General features: G+C 39.7%; 2 protein-coding genes across 2 annotated transcripts; one reads left to right on the top strand and one right to left on the bottom strand.

Annotated features, from left to right (window-relative positions):
- Positions 1–42: 42 nt before the first annotated feature.
- cfap43 (cilia and flagella associated protein 43) lies at positions 43–19,729 on the top strand. The gene is made up of 39 exons (XM_071540095.1): positions 43–71; positions 172–425; positions 708–804; positions 904–1,071; positions 2,977–3,118; positions 3,348–3,492; positions 3,713–3,795; positions 3,941–4,072; positions 4,228–4,344; positions 4,464–4,541; positions 4,684–4,832; positions 5,090–5,193; positions 5,460–5,639; positions 6,025–6,179; positions 6,425–6,589; positions 7,072–7,202; positions 8,040–8,210; positions 8,528–8,550; positions 8,932–8,963; positions 9,713–9,790; positions 10,442–10,567; positions 10,842–10,946; positions 11,096–11,204; positions 11,795–12,003; positions 12,392–12,598; positions 12,989–13,078; positions 13,342–13,422; positions 14,024–14,152; positions 14,258–14,377; positions 14,596–14,703; positions 14,956–15,042; positions 15,136–15,224; positions 15,730–15,940; positions 16,433–16,545; positions 16,870–17,029; positions 17,365–17,529; positions 18,960–19,040; positions 19,158–19,311; positions 19,519–19,729. Exons 1-39 carry the CDS (start codon positions 43–45, stop codon positions 19,692–19,694), a joined length of 4,953 nt encoding a protein of 1,650 aa, XP_071396196.1. The 3' UTR covers positions 19,695–19,729.
- Positions 19,730–19,752: 23 nt separating this feature from the next.
- sfr1 (SWI5-dependent homologous recombination repair protein 1) lies at positions 19,753–21,137 on the bottom strand. Its single transcript, XM_071540106.1, has 3 exons — positions 20,781–21,137; positions 20,224–20,580; positions 19,753–20,124 (listed from the first exon to the last, which is right to left on the bottom strand). The coding sequence occupies exons 1-3, from the start codon at positions 20,874–20,876 to the stop codon at positions 19,936–19,938; spliced, it is 642 nt and encodes a 213-aa protein (XP_071396207.1). The 5' UTR covers positions 20,877–21,137; the 3' UTR covers positions 19,753–19,935.
- Positions 21,138–21,403: the final 266 nt, after the last annotated feature.

Below are 21,403 nucleotides of genomic sequence, written 5' to 3' on the forward strand. Positions count from 1 at the left end.
TGAATATTATTTAGTGTACATTTATTGTTAGGCTATGTTGAAATGGATGCCGTGGGAAATTTAGAAGTCAGGTATGTCGTAACTACCATGAAAATGAACTACTTGCATAGATAGCTAACGCTTTTATCACTGTCCTCATAGCAATCCACATTCTGTTGTTTCTCTTCCCAGGTGGGCACAGGGTTTTACAAGCCACAATGTTGAGTTTGTTGACAAGAAAACAGCATGTTACACGTGTGGGAATTACATTGTATTCCTGAATCTGGAGACAAAAATGCAAAGTGTGCTTCAGTGTCCTAGCAGAGGCATTGGTGCCTTCACAGCAAATGGCACTAGTAGGATTTTTGCCTTCTCTGAGCAGAAGCTAACCCCATCTATATTTGTGTACAACTTCCCAGAACTTGGTCTGAAGAATGAACTAAAAGGTAAGGCAATATTTTCCTCCAGCTCAGTAGATTTACACTATTGCTATAATAATATTGCTATAATACTCCTATTGTGTTTGTAGTAGGCTAAATAGAGAGTTTATCGTGACCGGTGGTATTTTTTATCTCCTATGATATTACTATAATGTTCCTATAGGGATGTATAGTTTTATTGTGATATTTGTATGTATCCTTGTAGAAGTTATTATAGGATTGCCATCTTATTTACTCACAACAGTGGACTTAAATACAAAACTGTCACCCTTGTGATGCTTTTTCTAGGAACAGCTCAATTGGACTACACATCTCTAGCATTAAGTGATGGTGGTCCCTATTTGGGTTGTTGCTCCGCTCTTCCAGACCACACCATAACAGTGTGGTAAGCCAGGGAAAGCAATACACTACCTTATACATATTCTCTGTTTTATTTATTTAGGCTGAGTATCTGTATTACTGTAACCATAACTGTGTGATGCAGGAACTGGGAAAACGCTGAGCCAATTTGTACACAACCACAAACTGGGAAGGATGTCATTTCTTTGGTGTTCAACCCTATGAATTGGCTCCAGATTTGTGCTCTGGGTACTACATCCATCACTGTTTGGAATATTGAGAAGAGCGCCAGCTTTCATATCATGAAACCAAGGTAAAGTAGGGCTATGCTGTACAAGTGTGCAGCCCAGATCGCAACTGATAACATGGAATTTTCTTTTGCGTATTTATTTACTTTCTATTTAATAATAATAATAAACTTTATTTATATAGCACTTAACAATGTTACAAAGTGCTTCACAAAAGGATAAAATACAATAAAACAATAATAATACAATATAAGTGAGTAAAATGAAATAATAATAATTAAAAAATAAAATTCACACAGAGATAAAAGCTTTCTTAAAAAATAATGTTTTAAGAAGAGATTTAAAAGCTTTAGCAAACCTAATCTCAGCAGGTAACTCGTTCCAGAGTTTGGGGGCCCGGACTGCAAAAGCCCGATAGCCCTTAGTCACCATCTGGACTCTGGGAACAACCAGAAAGCCACTATCAGCTGATCTAAGAGGGCACCCAGGCACATAAGGGGTTAGTAGATCTTTGATATAATCAGGGGCCTGGTCATGTAAAGCCTTGAAGGTCAACAGTAAAATTTTAAAATCAATGCGAAAATGAACGGGAAGCCAATGCAGGGAGGCTAGAATTAAAGTTATATGATCTCATTTTCTTGAACCAGTAATAATCCTAGCAGCAGCATGTTGAACCAATTGAAGGCGAAAGAGGGAAGCCTGAGTAATACCTGTGTAGAGGGCATTACAGAAATCTAAACGAGAAAAAATAAAGGCATGGACAACCTTGTGTAAATCCTCAAAGGATAAGAAGCATCAAATTTTTGAAATTAACTTAAGTTGAAAGAAACATGATTCCTTCCTTAACTTGGTCATCAAAACAAAGGCCAGAATCAAATAAAACACCCAAATTTCTTGCAGTTGGCTTAATGTTATGTGATAGGGCTCCAAGATTGCAGGCTATCTGACTGAAAGACTTGGGTGTGGCAAACAAGATAATTTCCGTTTTGTCAGCATTAAGTTTGAGGAAATTTTGAGAAGTCCAGCAATTGATATCAGAAAGGCAGGCGGTAAGTTGGGTTAGGCTGCTGATGATTAGTGGGTTGTAACGGGACATATAACTGGGTGTCGTCAGCATAACAATGGTACTGTACATTGTGCTTATTAATGACCTGACCCAAGGGCAGCATATAAATGGAGAACAGTAACAGCCCCAAGATTGACAGTTGAGGAACGCCATGAGTGAACTGGGAAACAGAAGATGAGGAATTTCCAATAACAACAGAAAAGGTTCTATTGGACAGATAGGAGCGAAATAAGTTGAGAGCAGACCCTTTTAGACCAGCCCAAGTTTCAAGACACTGTAGAAGGATAGAGTGGTCTACTGTATCAAAGGCCACACTCAGGTCTAGCAGGACCAGAATGGAGGTTTCACCTTTATCTGCAGCAAGGAATAAGTCATTTGTCACCTTGACTAGGGCCGTCTCAGTACTGTGTAGAGCTCTAAAACCAGACTGATAGTTATCGAAAATGCTGTTAACATTCATATAATCAATCAGTTGAGAGGCAATAACTTTCTCCAACACCTTAGATAAAAAAGTTGTATATGATTCAGCCAATAGAGGAAGCTGTTGCACCTGCATTAAGTCCTTAAGGTTAGTTGGTAGCAGGTGAAATGGGGACTGAAGAGAAACATAGATAACTTCGATGTGATTCCCAAGAGGGTCGCTATGAATCTTGGGATTATGGTGTCCTGACCAGGGAAACCTGTCTTTACCTTCAGTAAGGGTTCTCGAAATCAGGCATGTAGGCTAATACACTGATGATGTAATATCGAAACATTTGTCTGCTGGTGTTTACAGTTTGCACTTTTGCACATTTGGAGCAGAGCAAGGGTTAATAAATGATCTGTCAGATTTTGCCTTTGAGATGTATATTCAAACAATTCAAACAGCATTCTTTATGGGTTTGCATTATTTATGGTTTTACAGTGTGATAGAGCTTCCAGCAGCTGATGGCTCCTTCATTGAGAGAGAGGTGCCCCCCTCGATTATTGTCGACAAATATTTTGGTCCTCAGATTCCTGCATTAGCCATCTCAGCGCTCACAGGAGACAGGGCAGACAGCAGTATGGTACTGTCCTGTCACTCATACACTAATAATGAGAAAATAAACATACTATCATCACAAGTATATATGTTTGTTTTGCTAATTGAGCCGTATCTTATGTATGAATCTGATTGAAGTAACTATTCAAAACCATTTTGTTAACACACCTTTTTTTTTTAACACAGCTGCCAATGCTTATGTCAAAGCACAAAACATAAACTGAGCTATCCCAACTCCACTTTTGTTTACACAGACTCAGCCATGCATCAGAGCCAGACTGACTCCCACTGCCATCTGCTGGACAGCCACATCAGAGCTGTATGTGGGCTGTAAGGAAGGCTTTCTGTTGCTTGTTGACCCAGAGAGCCTCTCTGTCTCAGTTCTGTTCAACCCCACAGGTACACACACACACACACACACACACACACACACACACACACACACACACACACACACACTAGTACCTTTGATGCTGGAACGTATTACAATGTGGTTTCAAAAGTCATTGTATTTACATATGTATTGTTCCTTATAAGTATTGCCTCACTGAGTAATTTTTTTAGGCAACAGAAATTAACTTTGACAACTGATTTGATTTGTGTTTTCACTCTGGTTCAGCTGCCAGTGCCATTCCTGAACTCAAAAACGGTAGCTTCCAGGGTTTAGCCCTTCACAGGAATGGTTTGATTGCTGCAGGAAAGGTACAACACCTCAGAAATGTAATGCAAAATAAAAAAAAATGTAGTCTTCTGCTCCCTGAAGATCTAATTTGCAATTTGATACATCTGAAATTCTGACTTATTTCAGATATTATTTCAGATATAAAATATTTTAAATGCTTCACAGGACAGTGTGGTGCACTGCCTGCGAATCAAAGGGAATCAGATTGAGATCACACAAACGTGGGAATTAGACGGACCTGTCACAACTGTCATGTACTCCCCTGACTATGAAACACTGCTTTTATCTTCTCATATGGTGAGTACTTAAATTAACCATAGAGTATGTAGCCTATTGTAGATAGAAACAAGTTCATGACATTCCATGAAACAGCAACGCTTTATTTGAAAAAAAACAATCAACACTGCAATATCCTCAGGCTGCTGTTACACTACTGGCTGTTTTTTCTTCAGGGGCAGATCTACATGTACAAACCAACCCAGTCAGAGAAGATGGTCAAGGTCCTGGACGTTCTCAACGGCAACTTTGTGGCGGGAGCTTTGTTGCACACTGACAACAACATTTGTGTGGTAAAATATTACTGTTGGTCAAGGGTCCACAAGAATCACAGTGTCTCATGATGCTGTGTGCTGTGTGTTAACTTCTCTTCACTGAGTGGTGATGTTTGTGTTTTTACTGCTGGTTGCAGTCAGTGAGGGATTCGGGAGAACTGCAGCTGTGGTCCGCAGAAGGCTTTTGCATTGGCTCCCTTTCTCTTCAAGCTGAGGTCAGATTCACCACATACAAACATTGAAAACATATCACTAATGCCACACTGGCACATTCAATCTATAAGCATAGGTTAAATGACATAAAAATAAATGAATAACTGATTCAATGTATCAAACCTCCAATGTGTGTCCGCTTAGGTGACAAGTTTAGCCTGCTATCCCATTGCGCAGTATGCGGCGGTGGGAACTGTCTCGGGACACGTCCTCTTCATTGACCTGATGAGGGAGCAGCAGCCTCGCCTCGTCCACAAGGTTCATCTGTACCGCGCGCCTGTGGATCACCTAGTGCAAGTATCCTCCACCACTGTGATACCATGGAGTTTTAGTGTTGTACTTACGTCAGAGTATCTCATATCTCATTAGTGCATTTGTGAAGTAGAGACATGGGTTGTCACCAGCCATATACTTTGATATAGCAGAACAACTGCAGTTTCACTTCTGTTCAGTCAATTCAGAAAGCAAAGTTTCACTTTAAAGAGTTATGCAGGCTTTCTTATTGGTGTGTGTATGTGTGTGTGTGTGTGTGTGTGTTTGTGCTTTACAGTTTTGATCAAGAAGGGAACTACCTTCTCACTGGCGCCTCAGACTCACTTGTCTATGTACTGGATGCAAAGCCGTCAAAGAGATTTTCGGTCATAGGATACACAGGTAGTTATTCTGTGCTGTGTGACAGTTTTTGTTAGTGGTTTAGAAATGTTACTACTCCCCTTCTACCAAGGGAAAATACAAATCAGAAGTAATGGCTGCTTTAGCTGAATTATGACATCGCCTAGCTCAAAAATCAACTTCACATCTCTGGATCACTATCATTCAGAGAGAACAATGTGTATGATAATTTTGTATTTGAAATATTTTAGGACAGTGCCAGATCGCACTCTCACCTGCATCCTTTTGTTGCTTGGTTTTCTTTTCAGTTGCTCCTGGACCCATTTTGTCCCTTTCTACCCAGTGCATCAGGGACTGTAAACAGGTGAAAGTTCTTGCACTGTGCACTGGACAGAAGGACAAAAAGCATGAGGGCAGCCTGCTCACACTGCTCACTCTGCCTGCCAGGGACCTTACAGGTACTGTAGACTGCATGACCCAGAACCTCAGTTTGGCTCTCAGTCAATGATCCTGTACAGTATCTGTGTGGCAATCTGATTCCTGATGGGACCCAATAAAATTATTGTAGAGTTTATGTTAACAAAGCATGACACTCAAGAAGGGATTTTACACATTGCTGGGATAAAACTAACACTCTATATATAACCAGTCTGAAAGTAGTGTATTTTGTATGCCTGCTTGTACTGCTACTGGATTTTGCTGTACTTCCAAGAGGAATTACTTGAAAAATCCTGCAGTACTTTAGTAGATGGATAGAGGCAGGGTTAGTTGGACCTCTGTAATAGCTACCACTGTGGACAGGCATTGTTTGAACTGAACATGAAAGAGAGCTTGACTGTTTCCAATCACCCATTTTATGCTTAATAGGTCCAGGTTGTGTAGACCTACGGGGTTGTCTATCTACTCAGATCCTGCAGGAGTCCATATACAAAGTGCCTCATGCGGTCCAGTCCTGTGTCCTGGGAGTCAGTGAGTTCTTTGCTTACTGCCACAGGAGGAAAGCTCTTCAGCGATTCCAACTGCCTCAGGTTTGCTGCTGTCTAACTCAACTCAGTTTCTCATCATGCTTTATTCTCTGTCTTCATCACCCTCAAATATCTCTGACACTTTTACAGCACAGTATCATTGCAACTCTTATTATTATAGCATATGGTAAAGCTTCCTATAAACAATCCAAAAGATATTTGGCTTCAGAGATGTGTTTTTGTTCTGTGTAGTAACACCATGTGACACCGTTGTAACATTGCTCCCACTCCCTGATTCTTTCTCTCAGGACACAAACCGTGTCTCCAGTCGAGAGGCGGTCCAGCTGAAACCAGAGCAGGAAGTGAAGGGCCATCCTCTGGGCCCTGCCTCTCTCCTCCTGTCTCCCCACCACTCATGGCTGGCCTCAGTGGGCAGAGACGGCCTACTGCGCATCCGAGAGACCACCTCCATGGTAAGAGTTTTTCCCAAAATCGCAAAGAATTTATGTATGTGTCAAGTTTTTATTTTTTTGGTATAGTTTCCTGAGACTGAGACAATGGAGTATTAAATCCTTAGCCAAATCATTACAATAAATCTAGTCTTTCACAAATTAATTACTAATAGTAATTTTTTACTATTTTCCACATTTTAGAATAATAGTAAAGACATCAAAACTATGAAATAACACAAATTGAATCATGCAAAATCAAAACTATCTTATATTTTAGATTCTTTAAAGTAGCCACCCTTTGCCTTGATGAAAAGGCAAAGGCTTTGGAAAGAAATTCATACATAGGCATCAACTTCACTATTTATATTTGTCTAAGAAACAAATTTCAAGCATTTAAGCATGAGTCTTTAGATCAAAATGGCTTTAAGATAATGAAAAGCATAGTACATTCCTTGAGGTGTGTCCACAAACATTTGACTGGTAGTGTATTTCTGCCCCTACAGGAGCGGTACATTGAGATACAGTGTCATTCACGGCGTCTTGGTGGGATTCAGAGTGTCTCCTTCTCTGCAGACAGCCAGACACTCCTCACCGCAGGCTTTAGGGACGGATCTCTTGTGTGTGCTGATCTCAGGTAAAGCAGCAAGCAGCCAACATTGAACACTGGAGGGCACTGTTGCCCTCAATGGAGATGTCACACATGAGCAGTTTGACATGCACAGTACTTTTCTCTCTTACTTCTGGAAGTGAGGGACAATAGTGAATAAATACAACTGATGAGGTGGGACCAGAGGGATCATGACCACAAGCTGGGGGAAAACAAAGATCCAATAAACTTCACAGCACTCTCTCCCCCGAATCACATCCCTCTCACATTCCACATCTTTTCTTCCTCTACTTGCTCTAGCTTGCTCTTGTTTTGAAGTAACAAAAAATCCTTTCTGCTCTCTCCTTATCTCTTACTTCTTTTTCTAGCATTTCTCTATCTCGTTCTACATTCTACATCTCCATTTTATGGTTGAAAGAATATTCTGTTACTTTCGCTATATATCTGATCCCAGCTAAACGCTTGAATTGTAAAACGTAAATATGAGTCTCTTCATTCATACTTATATTAAAAATCCCAGGGACATTTTCTGGCACCTCAAACACAAGATTTACTTTTTTGCTTCTTCTCCAGCTTCTGGCTGTGATCCCTTTTTGGCAAACCCTTCCGATCCTATCTCTGTCCTCTTAATACAAATTAAATTGTCCTAAGGCAGAAGGAAACAAAGAACACTAAAATCCACTTGATTCCCTTTTAAAAGCATTGAGACTAATCTTGGTTTATGAAAGATCATATCCTCTACCACTGTGATTGTTTCTCTCTTTAATAATTTGATATGGATCAACTGGCCATCATATTCAATATCTTCACATATGTACTATTTCACTGTGTAATACACTGTGTATTTTTAATGGTTCCATAAAGAATCAAAGTGACGGGTGCTGGTAAAGGGAACAAAGCTGCGCAGTACAGCCAGTCTATGGCCCATTACTTGGAGAACGTATTGAACGCGGAGAACCTCGTCCTTAGTGACTTGCCTGACTGGGATCAAGCGTCTCCGTCCCCTACTGGCTCCAATGAACCACAGGAAGAGGAGGTAATCAATATTCTGCTTCAAACTACTGTACATTCTCATTTAAATTAGATTTTATCAAGGTGAACTAATACCACCTAACAGTTTACTGATTGTTGCACTGGGGTTGCATAATACATCAAACATACCAATGTACTGCAATTCCCAAAAAGTGATATCTTTGGTATCAAACACTTGGTGGCCAATTATAATAAGATAAAATAATATAAGTATCAAAATATATGGCCTATACTGAACAGCAGCTTATGTTGGCAAGTATATATGATAAAAGGATGCATCCCAGCAGGGAATGATGACAACAAATAAAATTGCTTATTTGAAACTATTTTAACTCACCAGCTTGTTCCAGTAGCCTGCTTATGAACTGTTTCAACGATCATATATTAATCAACATTTTGTATTCCTTACCAAGATATTATGATATTATTTGATTCAATATTATGATATGATTGAGATACTTGATCTAGTGTTGTATCATGACAGCCCCATGTTTCACCAATTTATTATATGCTATTTATTACTGATTTCACACAGACTTCTTTCTTTAGTTCTTTAAAGATCGTTTTAGCAATGTGTCAAATCAGTTCCTGTATTTATTCACAGCTGTGTGATATTTTTATATCAGTGCTTGTTCCTCTCTGTAGGCCAATGGCAGAACAGAGACTGTGGACGTGACAGAGCAGGATGAGAGTTACACCAACTTGCTGTCTGATACAGCTTCAGACCCCACCTGGCTGGAAAGCAAGCGAGAGGCGGTCAGTGACAAGTACAGTAGTTGTGGTGGTGATATACAATGTGGATAACATCAACAATGTTTAGATACTTTCATTGTGTCTCTCCAAAGTTGCTGGTGGAGAGTAATGTAAGTGTCTTTGCATGTGTGTACAATACCTTGTGCAAAAAGCAGCTGTGTTGCTTTAAACACATACTTTCACTGTGCAACACCTTGATTTACTGTTGCTTGATATAGTGTGAGAATATCAAGCAGTGTGTGAGTGGCAAACTTCTATAGAGCAGATAAGCATTTGTAAAAAATGTAAACAATGTTCGATAGCTTGTCACCTGACAAAGCTTGTTGATAACGATAAACTGATACTAAAGGTGTGGCAGTCTTTGTTTTGTGGGTTTTCCACCTCATTCACAATGACATACATGGGAAACAGGCACAGTCAGGCACTTTTTGGCCCACTTCTGTGCTGCCACATGCTTTATAATCTGTCTCAAGTGATTTGTGAGCACTATGTCTCTCTCATTCAAGTTGTGTCGTGTTGAGTGGCGAAGGGTTTCATAGCATATAATTTAGATTTTTTTGCTGTGTTGGGAAATTTATCCTAATTAACACACAATTCTTTTACAAGTCACTCTGGTGTTCCTATAGGTGTTTACTAGGCCAACAGTAAGTGTTGAGAAGTTGACAGAAGTGTGTCCTGGAGGCTAGCTGCTTTATTACTTTAGTAAAGATCAGTTGAAATGTGCCACTATATTTCACTCTATATGTCCACAGGTTGTGAAAGCAGACAATCAGCAATATTATGACACAAAGAAAAACTTGAGGAAAAGTATCAAAGAATTGCGTGACACTGTAAGTGAATTTTATTGATTCATTTTTTTTAATTTTATCCTTTACTTAACCAGATAGTCCTAATGAGATTAAGATATTTTTTTCAAGAGGGACTTGCGTAAGAATACAGTATGATGACAAACGTATACAGTATGATGACAAACATAAGATTTGCAGGCAAAACATCAATGTATGTAAGCAAAAATATAATTAAAAACACATATTAGCTAAGTGCCATGTCAAAATTCACAACATGAGCACTAAAATCGCAGTAGTCCAATAGTTCAGTGCATAATCAGCTACTTGATTCTGCCTCAAGATCCTTCATAATCATTTTAAACTTACCAAGACATTATTTCCCATTTTTATCCATTGTTTCTAGCACATAGGATAAGATAGCACTTTATTGATCCCCTTGGGAAATTCAGGAATACAGTGCTCTGCATGGTTTATGCTTGAATTAAAATTGCGTCAACAAATAGCAAACATTTAGTCAACAAATAAGAATTGGATTAACATTTGTTTAAATAGGTTAGGCCTTCATGTACTGATATTTTGGATAGGTGTACAATTACAACAGTGAGCCACAGGGAGCTTTTGAAGTGTTTGCAAAAATTAATCAAATTAATTTGAAGAATATGATTGACTAAACTGTGTTCTCTGTGTCGTCAGATCCAGGAGATGATGCGTGAAAATGAAAACCTCCCAGACATCGAGCGTCTGGAACAACAGGAGTGCAACCTGGATGTGGAGGAGCAGAGGAGACTAGGGGCCAAGGGGCAGCAGGAGGTTACCAGGGTAACACACACACACACGCACACACGCACACACACACACACACACACACACACACACACAAATACACTGAATCTTTTGCTGTGAGGAGATGGTAGTGATCCTTATGTTTTTTTTACCTACTTTATTTTTCAGTTTAACAATAGACAACAATAGACATACAGACGTGACAAAATAAAAAAAGAACAAGTAAACAAATAGATACGACGATACAAAAAAAATGAGTGTGAGGCCATATATATATATATGTATATATATATATGTCTTTATATTTTAGGTGAGAAATGAAATAGAGCTGGAGAATCTAGCAAAATGTTACCTGCGCGACGTTCTCAAGAGACAATGCTGGGATTCTATGAAGGTCAAAGGCAAAGCTGTCAAGGTAAGATGGCTTCCTTGAGCACAGAACACGCATTGAGTTTTCAAACTAATAAGAGTTAAACTTCTCTGTTGTCATTACACATCATTCACTATGTTATGATTTGAACATAATGCACTTTTCTGCTCTAAATCAACACTGGCTGTCCGCAGGCCTTCCAGTCTGAACACGAGGTGAAGAACTACCCCATGAGAGAGCGGACAGAGAAAGAGCTGGAGGAGCTTCTGAGAGTTCAGAGCCTGAGGAAGACTGAGGAGGCTGCCTGCACTGTAAGCGAAACCCGGCCACACCCATCAAGGTTTTACAGGCCTGCAGAGTCTGTGGTTCAGATGCTAGTCAACACTGCAGAGCAAGGCACATAGCACATGTGATGAGTTAGAAAGTATTAAGTCATATGTTGACTTTTTTTTAATATGAAACAGCAATGCATCGTGTGTGTAACCATAGCAATGCAAACAGCAGGCCGACCAAAAGTTGCATATATTCTAAAATCTTTGACAACACAACTTTTTTGGTTTTTACTTCCTGGAACTACATTTTGTGGCTGAACCATGCAAGTCAAAACAACTTTTACTGCTTGAATGTTATTTAATGCTTGCCAACCATTCTGAATCAAGGAGTCTGAAGCTTGACCTTTGAATGCTGTAACTTTTTTAAATGCTTGAAAAACTTCCAGACCGTCAGTGTTGAACCTTTTCTTGATATACGCCTCTGTGGCCTAGAATAAGTAGGAGTTATCACTGATAGTACTCTGCACTGCAATTATCTTGGGATAAAATAGGTAATCTTATGGCCACAGTGTCAATCTTTCACTTTTATTTCAACACACTCATTCAAAGTATGTGTCCCCAACATTCAACTGCAACAGGCGACGCTGGAGAAGAGTTCCAACACAACCAGTGAAAAAGAGGAGGAAGAGGAGGAGGAAGGCAACGGGACAGAGAGTGCCGCTGTAACGGGAAGTCTCTGCGCTCAGTTGGGATGTTCGAATCCTTACCTGTATGATCAGTTCAGCCTGCAAACCACAGAACAGAAGATCAACCAGATAACTCTGCTACAGGTGGGAACCTGTGCAGAAAACTGCCGGGTCTCAGCAAAACTGTCAGTAATAATAGCTGGGATAATAATACCTTTTGTTTATATAGCACTTTTCCAAAACAGAGTTCAGAAAAACCCTTCATAGAATAAAACAAGATTGTATATTTATAATAAAATATGAATTAAATAAAACGAAAGAAAATAAGAAAAGAAAAATAGCACACAGGAAAATAAAGAAGAGGCAAAACAATTTGACAAAAAATTAACAAAAGCAAGTCAGTGTTTTAAGAAGCGATTTGGATGATGAAACTGACTTTGCTAGTCTATTCTCTATTTTCCCTAGCAGTAGTTTCATCATGAATAGTATTTTACTTTTCTCCAAATTTAATTTAACCTCTGTTCCACTGTAGGATGTGATTTACCAAGTCAAGAAAGCTTTCAACGCTGAATTTGAAGCCACGTACAGGCAGAAGGAGCAGGAGCTGAACCGTGTGAAGGACAGGAACAGGCGCATCACGGAGATCATGGTGGAGCTGGACATGAGGGAGAAGCTGTGGGAGCCCGGCCTGGCAGACAGCGAGCGGCCAGAGAGGGCGCTCACCGTGGACGACTCAGAGGTAACCCCTTCAAGACACATTTAAAAACTGTTAGCGTTTCAGTAGCACCCTACCAGATGTTGTCAGAGGTTGGATGAGTTCAACTGAGGGAGAAGAGTCTTTGAAATCTAACATGTGGGAAAATTACATTAACATGGAAACAAATTAAAATGTGTGTGTGTGTGTGTGTGTGCGCGCGCGCATGTGATTTATGCAATAAGAATGTGAGAGTGTTTATGAACGGGACACTGGGTGATTTGGCAATGTTACCATCAAGTTTAACAAACAACGCTTACATCTTGAACTTGGTGGTTTGGACTTTTAACAGGAATGTGAATTTGTACGGAGCTATCACAATAGAAGATGATTTATCATAGCTGCTCTAAGAGATACATGCCTTTGTCCCACTAGATAAAAGTAGAAAAGTACCTCACGCCAGAGCAGAAAAAGGAGGAGGAGGAGAGGAAGAAGTTGGAAGAACAAAGACGTTTGGCTGCCAAGGTATGCTACCACAATAAATGTGTTTTTGTTTTTCGCCTCCTGTTTGTCTCTATCTCCAAATCCTCTGTTTTTTAATTCTATCAAATCTGCATCCATGATTACTGAATATAGTAAACATCAATAAATCAACAGTCTTTCTTTAAAAAAATTATGTTGTGACATACTGATAGTGTCTTGTTGATATACTGTATGTACTGCAACTAGTCAGTAATAGTGACAGTGTTGACTTGGTACTGACCATGTTTTCTGTCTTTATATTCCAGGGTGACGATATCAGAGAAAGGGCTCTGAATGACATGATGGGTGGAGAACTTGAAGTGAAGAAAGAGGACATCTTGAAAATGGTTAGTTCAAATATTAAAATTCTTATTAAAGGATTTATATTTAATTTTTGATGAATTTCTTCCCAGATTAATTATTTCTTGAGACAAGGATAATGTGTTACACACTGTGTTTCAACCACATGTAATTTACTTAATAGGTATTTCTTGAAGTAATACAAAAAACAAATACAGATTTAAAAATGGGAAGGAGAGGGAGAAAGGAGAAGAAAACTCTTTCCTACCCCTTGCAGTCATTTCTTACACAGCATCCCACATTTCATTGCAGCCAAAATACTTCATACTTCACCTATACAAGAAAGTTTTCATTCTTTTTAATTCTTACTACTATACTTACTATTTTATTTTTTTATTTTATACATCTTTATTTAACAGGGACAATGGACAGTTTGTAACTGTCCCAGAATTAGCTAGAAAGCTAAATTTTGTCTGCAGTCCCTGGGCAGGTGATACAAAGACAGGCACTACTCTTACTACATACCATTTCCCCTTTAAGAAAATGAGCTGTTCTTTTTTTTTACTTGAATTCTTTGCTAGGCAAAGTCACTTGAATTAGAAAAATCAGCATGAAGTGCACAATGTTTCTATTGTATTTTCCCCACAGGAAATCCCTCAGCCTGAGTTTGTTCTGACCAAACCTGACATTCAGTGGAGTGAGGTGGAGAAAAAGGTCTACAAAGAGTATGAAAAGAAAACCAAAGAGCTGAGTGAGGAACAGGAGAAATACAGAAAGGTATAAGATGCAATGCATTCGCAGTTCTTTTTTACTATGTTGAGAAATATGATTTTCTTCTGTTCGCTGATGGATATAAATTATATTTGAAAACCATCATTCCAGATCCTGGAAACTGAAATGAAGAAACTGCAGACATCCATCAAGGATGCTACTGAAGGGTTTGATGAAACCCTGATAAAGCTGTTTGAGAGGAAAGTGAAATCTGAGATGGTTATATACCAGGTGAGCCAACACACACACGTGCACAGTACATGTGCGCAGTCTTTTATCCGCATCGTACCACTTCCCTTTGTCTCCTTTTTCTTACTTTTATCAGATAAGATAAAGGGCCCTCTCTCCACACTGGTTTTCTCACTTGAGATCATTTACCATAAGATGTAATGTATCTCATGTGTGTATGTGACGCCTTAAAAATTCTTGTTTTACGATGTATTTTACAGGAAGAGCTCAAGATTACCAATCTTGTTTACTCAATCCTCATAGAAGAGGAGATTAGAAATCGAGAGGTAGAGCTCAACCTCACACTTGAAAAAACATTGGCATACAAGGTAAGAAGGCCCAGTTCTTCCACAGTAATGCTGAAGGTATTTACGACTTCTAGTTCCAGATTTTGTTATTTGTCTGATACCTGAGTTGTTGGCAGTGGTATTCTTCCAAATTCTAATATAACATTTGGCCATCGCTCAGGCTTGTTTTGCAAGAGCGAACTTGTGCGGCACATTAATTTTGTTGGCCTTCAAGACTACAACTGTTTCCAGTACTCGCTGCTCTCGTCTTATCGACATTCATTTCTCTGGCAGGATGAAACTGGGGAAGAGCTTAAGAAGCACAAAGATGATGTAGAATTGTTTCGTGAGACGTATGACAACATTGTAGCTGAGGACAAAGTAAGACTGGTGGTAAAATACAAATGTCTGAAAGCCTTTGTGCAATAAATGGCTGTGCACAGACATACTGTAATATTGTCCATGTCTCCCAAGCTTCTAGACAAAGGATTCAGGAAGGAGTTCTTTGATGTACCAGTTCATGTTGTCGATCATCTATATAAGCTATACAAGCGTAGACCCAGGTTTGTCATACTTACATTTTAATTACATACAAAATAATATGCCATTGTACTGATTTGCATTACATATAAAAATGTATAATGGGAGTGATCAATTTTAGTTACTGTACACTGTACCAGTCAAACATACCTGATTGAATGTAGTATGTTTTTCATTGAGCCATTTTGATCTAAAAGCTTATGCTGAAATGCTTGAAATTTGTTTTTTAGACAAATATAAATAGTGAAGTTGATGCCTATGTATGAATTTCTTTCCAAAGCCTTTGCCTTTCCATCAAGGCAAAGGGCAGCTACTTTAAATAATCTAAAATATAAATTTGTTTTGATTTGTTTAAGACTTTTTTGGTCACTGCATAATTCCATTTGTCTTATTTCATCGTTGTGATGTCTTTACTATTCTAAAATGTGAGAAATAGTAAAAATAAAGAAAAATGTGTGTGTCCAAACTTTTGACTGGTAGTATAATCTGTATCTGTAAATCATTTTGCAATTGTGTTTTGTGCCTCAGAGTTCAAAAGATGAGGACCCAGACGGAGAACAACATTGACCCGTTCAGAGAGCGGCCTCCGTGTGGCTCGGTGCCTTCTGACGGGCTCAGCCAGATGCTGAAGGCCATGGAGGAGCTGGATGCTCCAGAGAACATGCCAGAAGGCTTGGACCCATCGATCTGGGAGAGGTTTTGTCTCGTCCGCAGAGCAAAAGTAGAGAGCGAGCAGCAGGTAATAAGAGCACATCTCAACATTTGGACAAGTTAAAGAGAAAAGTCTGTGGAAATACAACAGCAACCTTCCTGATCCCAATGCCTCAGGAATGGGCTGCTAAATGTCCAGATAACTGAAATGCCTCTGAAATTAAAAATATGAAACAAGCACGCGCACACATATTTTTTTCCATTATGCTCACTATAATCAACAATGACATTCCATATATTCAGCACAATTTATAAATACTGGTTCTGTATCACTGCATATTTTCAGTGTTTTTCAAATATTTTGGATGTCTGAGGTTATCTGAGGTTAATTAGGTTATACTGTAATTCAGTTACCGAAAATACAGCACTTTATTACCAGGGCTGAAAGAATGGAATCTTTTGATTATATAGAAGAATTAGTGTAATGTTCAGTCCAGTCCAGCAATTAAACAAATCAGGCAAATCTAGCAAATTGTCATTTGTATTTGTATCTGTGTGTTGGACACTTAACTCTTTGCAGGTAAAAACAAAGGCTTTGACTCTTGCTGAGATGCAGGCTTTCCTGCAGAAGAGAACTGATGAGGATGAGACTGCTAAACAGGAAATAAAAAATCTCACTGATGAACTTGATGGGTATGAATGTGATTTTATCTATTGTAAAAGCACGTTAAATCAACTATCAGGAATACCCTGATAGAACAGCACTTGGGCCACTATTTGTCATTCAAATTTATAGTTAAATACTAATGCATTTGACATATTGTACCTCAGCCCCTCTCACCTTTGACTGTAAGCATTTCATTATACTGTATATGTATATACAAACAGATGCTCAAAAAAACAGAAAACAACTGCTCAACACTTAAAATAATAAAGGGCCAAATTGTTAGTATTTTGCTCAATTTCTTTATGGAAGATTTATCCTCCTGTGCTTTTCCTTGTCCTGCCCGCTTCCAGCCTGCATAAGGAGAAGAGCCGTTTCCTGAAGGACATCATGGTCCAGGTCCTGATCAAGCAGGGCCAGGTGGAGCTGGCTCCCACAGACCTGGTTGCTGACTACTCCGACTCTGTGCTTCACCACAGGAGTGTGGTGGAGGCTCTCAATGGAACCATCAGGGTCAGCCTATACCACATACTGGGAATCTGTAGCACATACATGTAGCCTTGTAAGACTCTGGAAAGCAAGGATGCATATAGCCTAATGCTGGTTCTATACACAAAAGATGACAAGAGATCATACTTGAATTTACATTTTGATATGATCTAGGGCACTGTTAATACAACATACTAAGTACAACTCCAGCAAACTAATCTTTGGTTGATAAAAAAAAGTGTTTACAATTTATTTAACAAGTGATGGTCAAATGCAAGGGGTGTAAAGATTTACACATCTTAATGTGGCCCATCAGTATGTTTTCCACAGACAAATGATCATCATATCCCTGTGGTCAGGTGTTAGGAGAGCAGAAGATAGCCACCATGGTGGAGTGCAAGGACTTCCGTAAGGGCATCATCCATCAGGAGTGGGAACACAAGATGATGAGGATGCAGATAGAAGACCTCAACGCCAAGGCCAGGGACATCCAGATGCTGCGTGTCTCTGAGCAGATGCAGGAAGTGAGTGTGATCAGAACTGACATTGCCTGACCTGAATCACATGATGAACAGCACTCATTCAAGCAGTACCAAATTTACTCGAAATGATTCTGCTATTATGACACATCAAATGACACCTGCCCTCAATTATAAACCACCCTAGAGTTAGATTAATGCTTTCTCTCACGGATCTAAATATCTTTTTTAACCTCAATCAGTATACTGGCTTGGCTTTGAAGAGTGAATCACCACTAAATCACATTTTTTGAGCTGTAAACATGGTTATGTGGCCTCTATATAGTGAATAGCATGTTCTTAGTTTCAACATTTTTTCGAATTGAGAGAATTGTTGTTGCCCTGCTCTCTATGGGCTGAAACTTTCAACTGTCTTGGCACTTTTGGCCACACCTCAATCAGTGATGTCAAGGCAGGTATTTCGCCTTTGGCAGCATCAAATGGCTCTGCGATCAGAAACTTGTTACCACTCCCAAGTAGAGATGGATGGTCCTTTATCACAGACACACACATGCCTATTCGCTCTCACTTCCCACGCCAATTTTTCGCATCTTTCAAAATTGTGTACTAGGCGGACACCGGCTGAAAACAGTTTGTTTACACACTCTTTAAACTATAGAATGATAACACACTTTCCCTATTGCTTCTTTACTTCTCAATGGTGATGTTTGCACATTGATTCAAAATGTAAGGAAAAACAGACAAGCAACTCGGCATCATTTGACTTTGATCTAAGGCATGAGCAGGCGGTTTCATCCCGAACGTCTCAGAGAGGAATACTGTGGTCAGGTTGCAGTGCATTAACCCCTTATTACACATTAAAAAGTGGTATAAAAACACAGGCAGCCGGTGACTGAGCAATGGAAAACATTCATATGGTCAGATGAGTCATCCTTCACTCTATTCGCAACAAGTCCATGAGTATTTGTGGCACACACAGAAGATATTTACAGGCCTGTGTGTTTGTTTCCAACAGCAAAAGCTTCAGGTAGTGCTATTATGGTGTGGCTTGCATTTTTCTGTAGTGGTTTAGGTCCCCTGAAACCTTGAGAGAGAGGAAAATTCCTGTAAAAACAAATCTATTCTGAGTGATCTCGTTCATCCTCTTCCAACCGAAGTGCAGGAGTGGTCATTGGCTGAAATGAGCATGAAAATGATGTAAACCATATACCATGTCACCAGTTTGCAATCCAATTAATTCTGGAATGGTGCCAGAGATGGCACTTTTCACCATCATCAAAACACCAAATTATGTACTTTTCTGTGTAAGAATGGCGTCACATCCCTCCAACAGAGTTCCACTTGTAGAATCTATTTCAAGGTGCATGGGGCCTATAGCAACCTATTGAGACACTTTATGTTGATGCTCCCGTTGTTTTGTCAGTTACCTGGAGATATCATTTTATACCAGTCCGCTTTCCCCCCCTTCTTTCCAGTATCTCAACGAGGCGGATCATGACAGTCGCATGTCCAAGCAAGTTTCCACTTTGGAGAAAACCATAGCTTTACAGGAAAAGGTAACGACAATTTAATAACGAGAAATCCTCTCAATCAGCTGCATCATTGTTTTGTGTTTTTACTTTTTACACTTGATTCATAATATATCGATATGTAACATGCTCTTCTATTTTCAGACTCATCAACAGAGTGTAGAGCATCGTAATAAAACAATTGAACAGCTTAAAAGGCAGGCAGCAATGAAAGCTGAGAAGAATGACATTTTAGATGAGCATCTCGCCAGTATGCAAGTGACTGTGGCTGAGAGGAGACATATCTATGAAGCAATAGGTAATCGTACAGTAATTTCACAAAACTAATAAAACACATTGTAAAAGGGAAAGTTTTCTCTAAGAGACAGTGGCAGTATAATTTTGTCTATAACAGAAATACAGATTCGGTTAGTTTAATTTAAATGAAAATACAGCTAACTCATAAGGCTAGTTCTATACTCTCTTTTGAGCCTCTTCTGACTAAAATACTGTGGTTGGTGTTCAGCTTTGGAAGACAATCAGGAGGCGAGAACAGAGCAGCGCTACCTGGAAATCCTTCAGAGAAAGAACCTGGAGGACTTGGCCAGAGCGCAGGCAGAGGGCCTGGCTGCCCTCTGGGCCGAGGTGGAGCGCCTGAGGATGAAGACCTTTCCTGCACTTGATCAGCTGAAACGCAACTAAACAAAGACTTCTCCTCAAGAAAAACTGGGTTTTATTTACATTTCTCTTTACAATAAAAAAAACAACTGATTTTCAACATGAAATATACAACTTCAGCTGGGAATAACACTGGTATAGCAGCAAAAAAATAAAACAATATGTATGTTAAATGTGATTGTCACTCACTTAGTTCCATTGTAGTATTTCTGTGTTTTACTGATGATACAAATTATATGTGTGTGTGTTTGATATCAAAGCGTATTTAGGTGGTGAAGTCGTCCTCTGTGCGGTCAAAGTGCAGAATGCTGTCATCCAGACCAAAGAGATCAATAAGCTGAGACAGGCTGGCCTTTCGTCCATCTATGGGGAGATCTGTCTGCAGCTCATACAGTGCAGCCTGAGCACAACTCCGCCACTTGTCAATCAAGATTTGGAGCTGTGTCAAATCATTCTGGGGAGAGAGAAAAATTATCGCTTGTAGTCTAACAAAACCAAAACAAAAACACCTTACTGTTATGGGCAACCCAGAGTATTTAAGAGTAGTTGATACCTTGCTTCTGTACATTTTAACCATCTTTAGTCTGCGTAGAGTCTCCATCTTCTCTCTAACCTCCCGTGTGAGCTGGTCTTGTAACAAGTCTATTGAAGGAGGATGTGTTGGTTCAGGAATGAGTCCAGGAACCCTTTCACTCACTGATCTCACTTCATTTCTGTTTATGTCGACATTCTGCGTGTCTTGTGGAGGGTTACTAACGGTCTCCTTGGAATCTGCAGGAACTTGTTGGCCATCCTCTTCCTCCTCCTCCTCATCAACACAAAGGCGTTTGGCCACAGAGAAGGGCGAGGTGAAGGAGCGCCTTGATCTCTTCAGCCTCTCCCTCAGTGAGGCACTCAGCTTGTGATTACACTGTGGAGATGCCAGGCAATGAATGACAAGGTGAACAAACTTACAGTGTCTAGCCAGGTGAAAATATTGCATGTGAAATGTTGTTCACACTCAAGATGCCAAACACTTTTCACGTGATGTTTACAAGCAGCACATAATGGACAGGTGTACTTGAAAGGATTGAGTTAACTAACTTCAGTAAGTACACAACTTCAACTTACCTTTTCCTCTTTGGGTTCATAAGGGCTTGACTCCACTGAATTACAAGGTGTGGAATACACAGACTTTAATTTGGCTGCCTTGGGAGTGATCTCCATTGGTGAAACGTATTTGAATGGCCCATGTATGTTTTTGGTAGAGAGTAGGGCTCCTAGCTAGCCAGCTAGCTTGTCTTAGCACAAGAATACGTCAGCTCCTCTGATTCACAAAACATAAAACGTCGTCGACAACCTACAACTCACATTAACAGTTAATCAAACGTACTGATTAAAGGTTGAGCATTAGCGTTTGCAAGTGAGTCCCATATAAATTACTCTCACAACACTGACTGAGCAGTGAACGCTACGATTTCTCTAACCTTCCGCGTTTTCGGCTCAAGAAAACCTCCAAGAGCAGCGATTGGACAAAAGGAACACAGTCCTCCTGCCGAGGAGGATCATGGGAACTGTAGTTGCTGGCGGCTAAATAGTTCAAAACCGCATTTTAAAACGCCACACTTTCGAGTTTGTTCCTCCTTACACCTAAAATGTGTTTAATTTTTTCACTTTTTTTTCCCTCACTTATTTTTCTGCTAAAGTTATACACACATGAGCCGCTGCCAGTGCCACGGGTTTGTCATCAGATC

Source organism: Centroberyx affinis, unplaced genomic scaffold, assembly GCF_046629955.1.
Source record: "Centroberyx affinis isolate AG114_WGS23_722 - 3 ecotype Tasmania unplaced genomic scaffold, CSIRO-AGI_Caff_v1 ptg003562l_1, whole genome shotgun sequence".
NCBI lineage: Eukaryota > Metazoa > Chordata > Actinopteri > Beryciformes > Berycidae > Centroberyx > Centroberyx affinis.

Excerpts from the sequence above, each read along its gene's own strand:
- sfr1 (XM_071540106.1), bottom strand. The coding sequence starts at position 20,876 with ATGGAGATCACTCCCAAGGCAGCCAAATTAAAGTCTGTGTATTCCACA. Across the intron at positions 20,581-20,780 it reads ATGAACCCAAAGAGGAAAAG|TGTAATCACAAGCTGAGTGC; the intron begins GTAAGTTGAAGT and ends GCATCTCCACAG. Across the intron at positions 20,125-20,223 it reads TTAAAATGTACAGAAGCAAG|AATGATTTGACACAGCTCCA; the intron begins GTATCAACTACT and ends CTCTCTCCCCAG.
- cfap43 (XM_071540095.1), top strand. The coding sequence starts at position 43 with ATGGATGCCGTGGGAAATTTAGAAGTCAG. Across the intron at positions 4,833-5,089 it reads GCGCCTGTGGATCACCTAGT|TTTTGATCAAGAAGGGAACT; the intron begins GCAAGTATCCTC and ends TGTGCTTTACAG. Across the intron at positions 8,964-9,712 it reads TGGAAAGCAAGCGAGAGGCG|GTTGTGAAAGCAGACAATCA; the intron begins GTCAGTGACAAG and ends ATATGTCCACAG.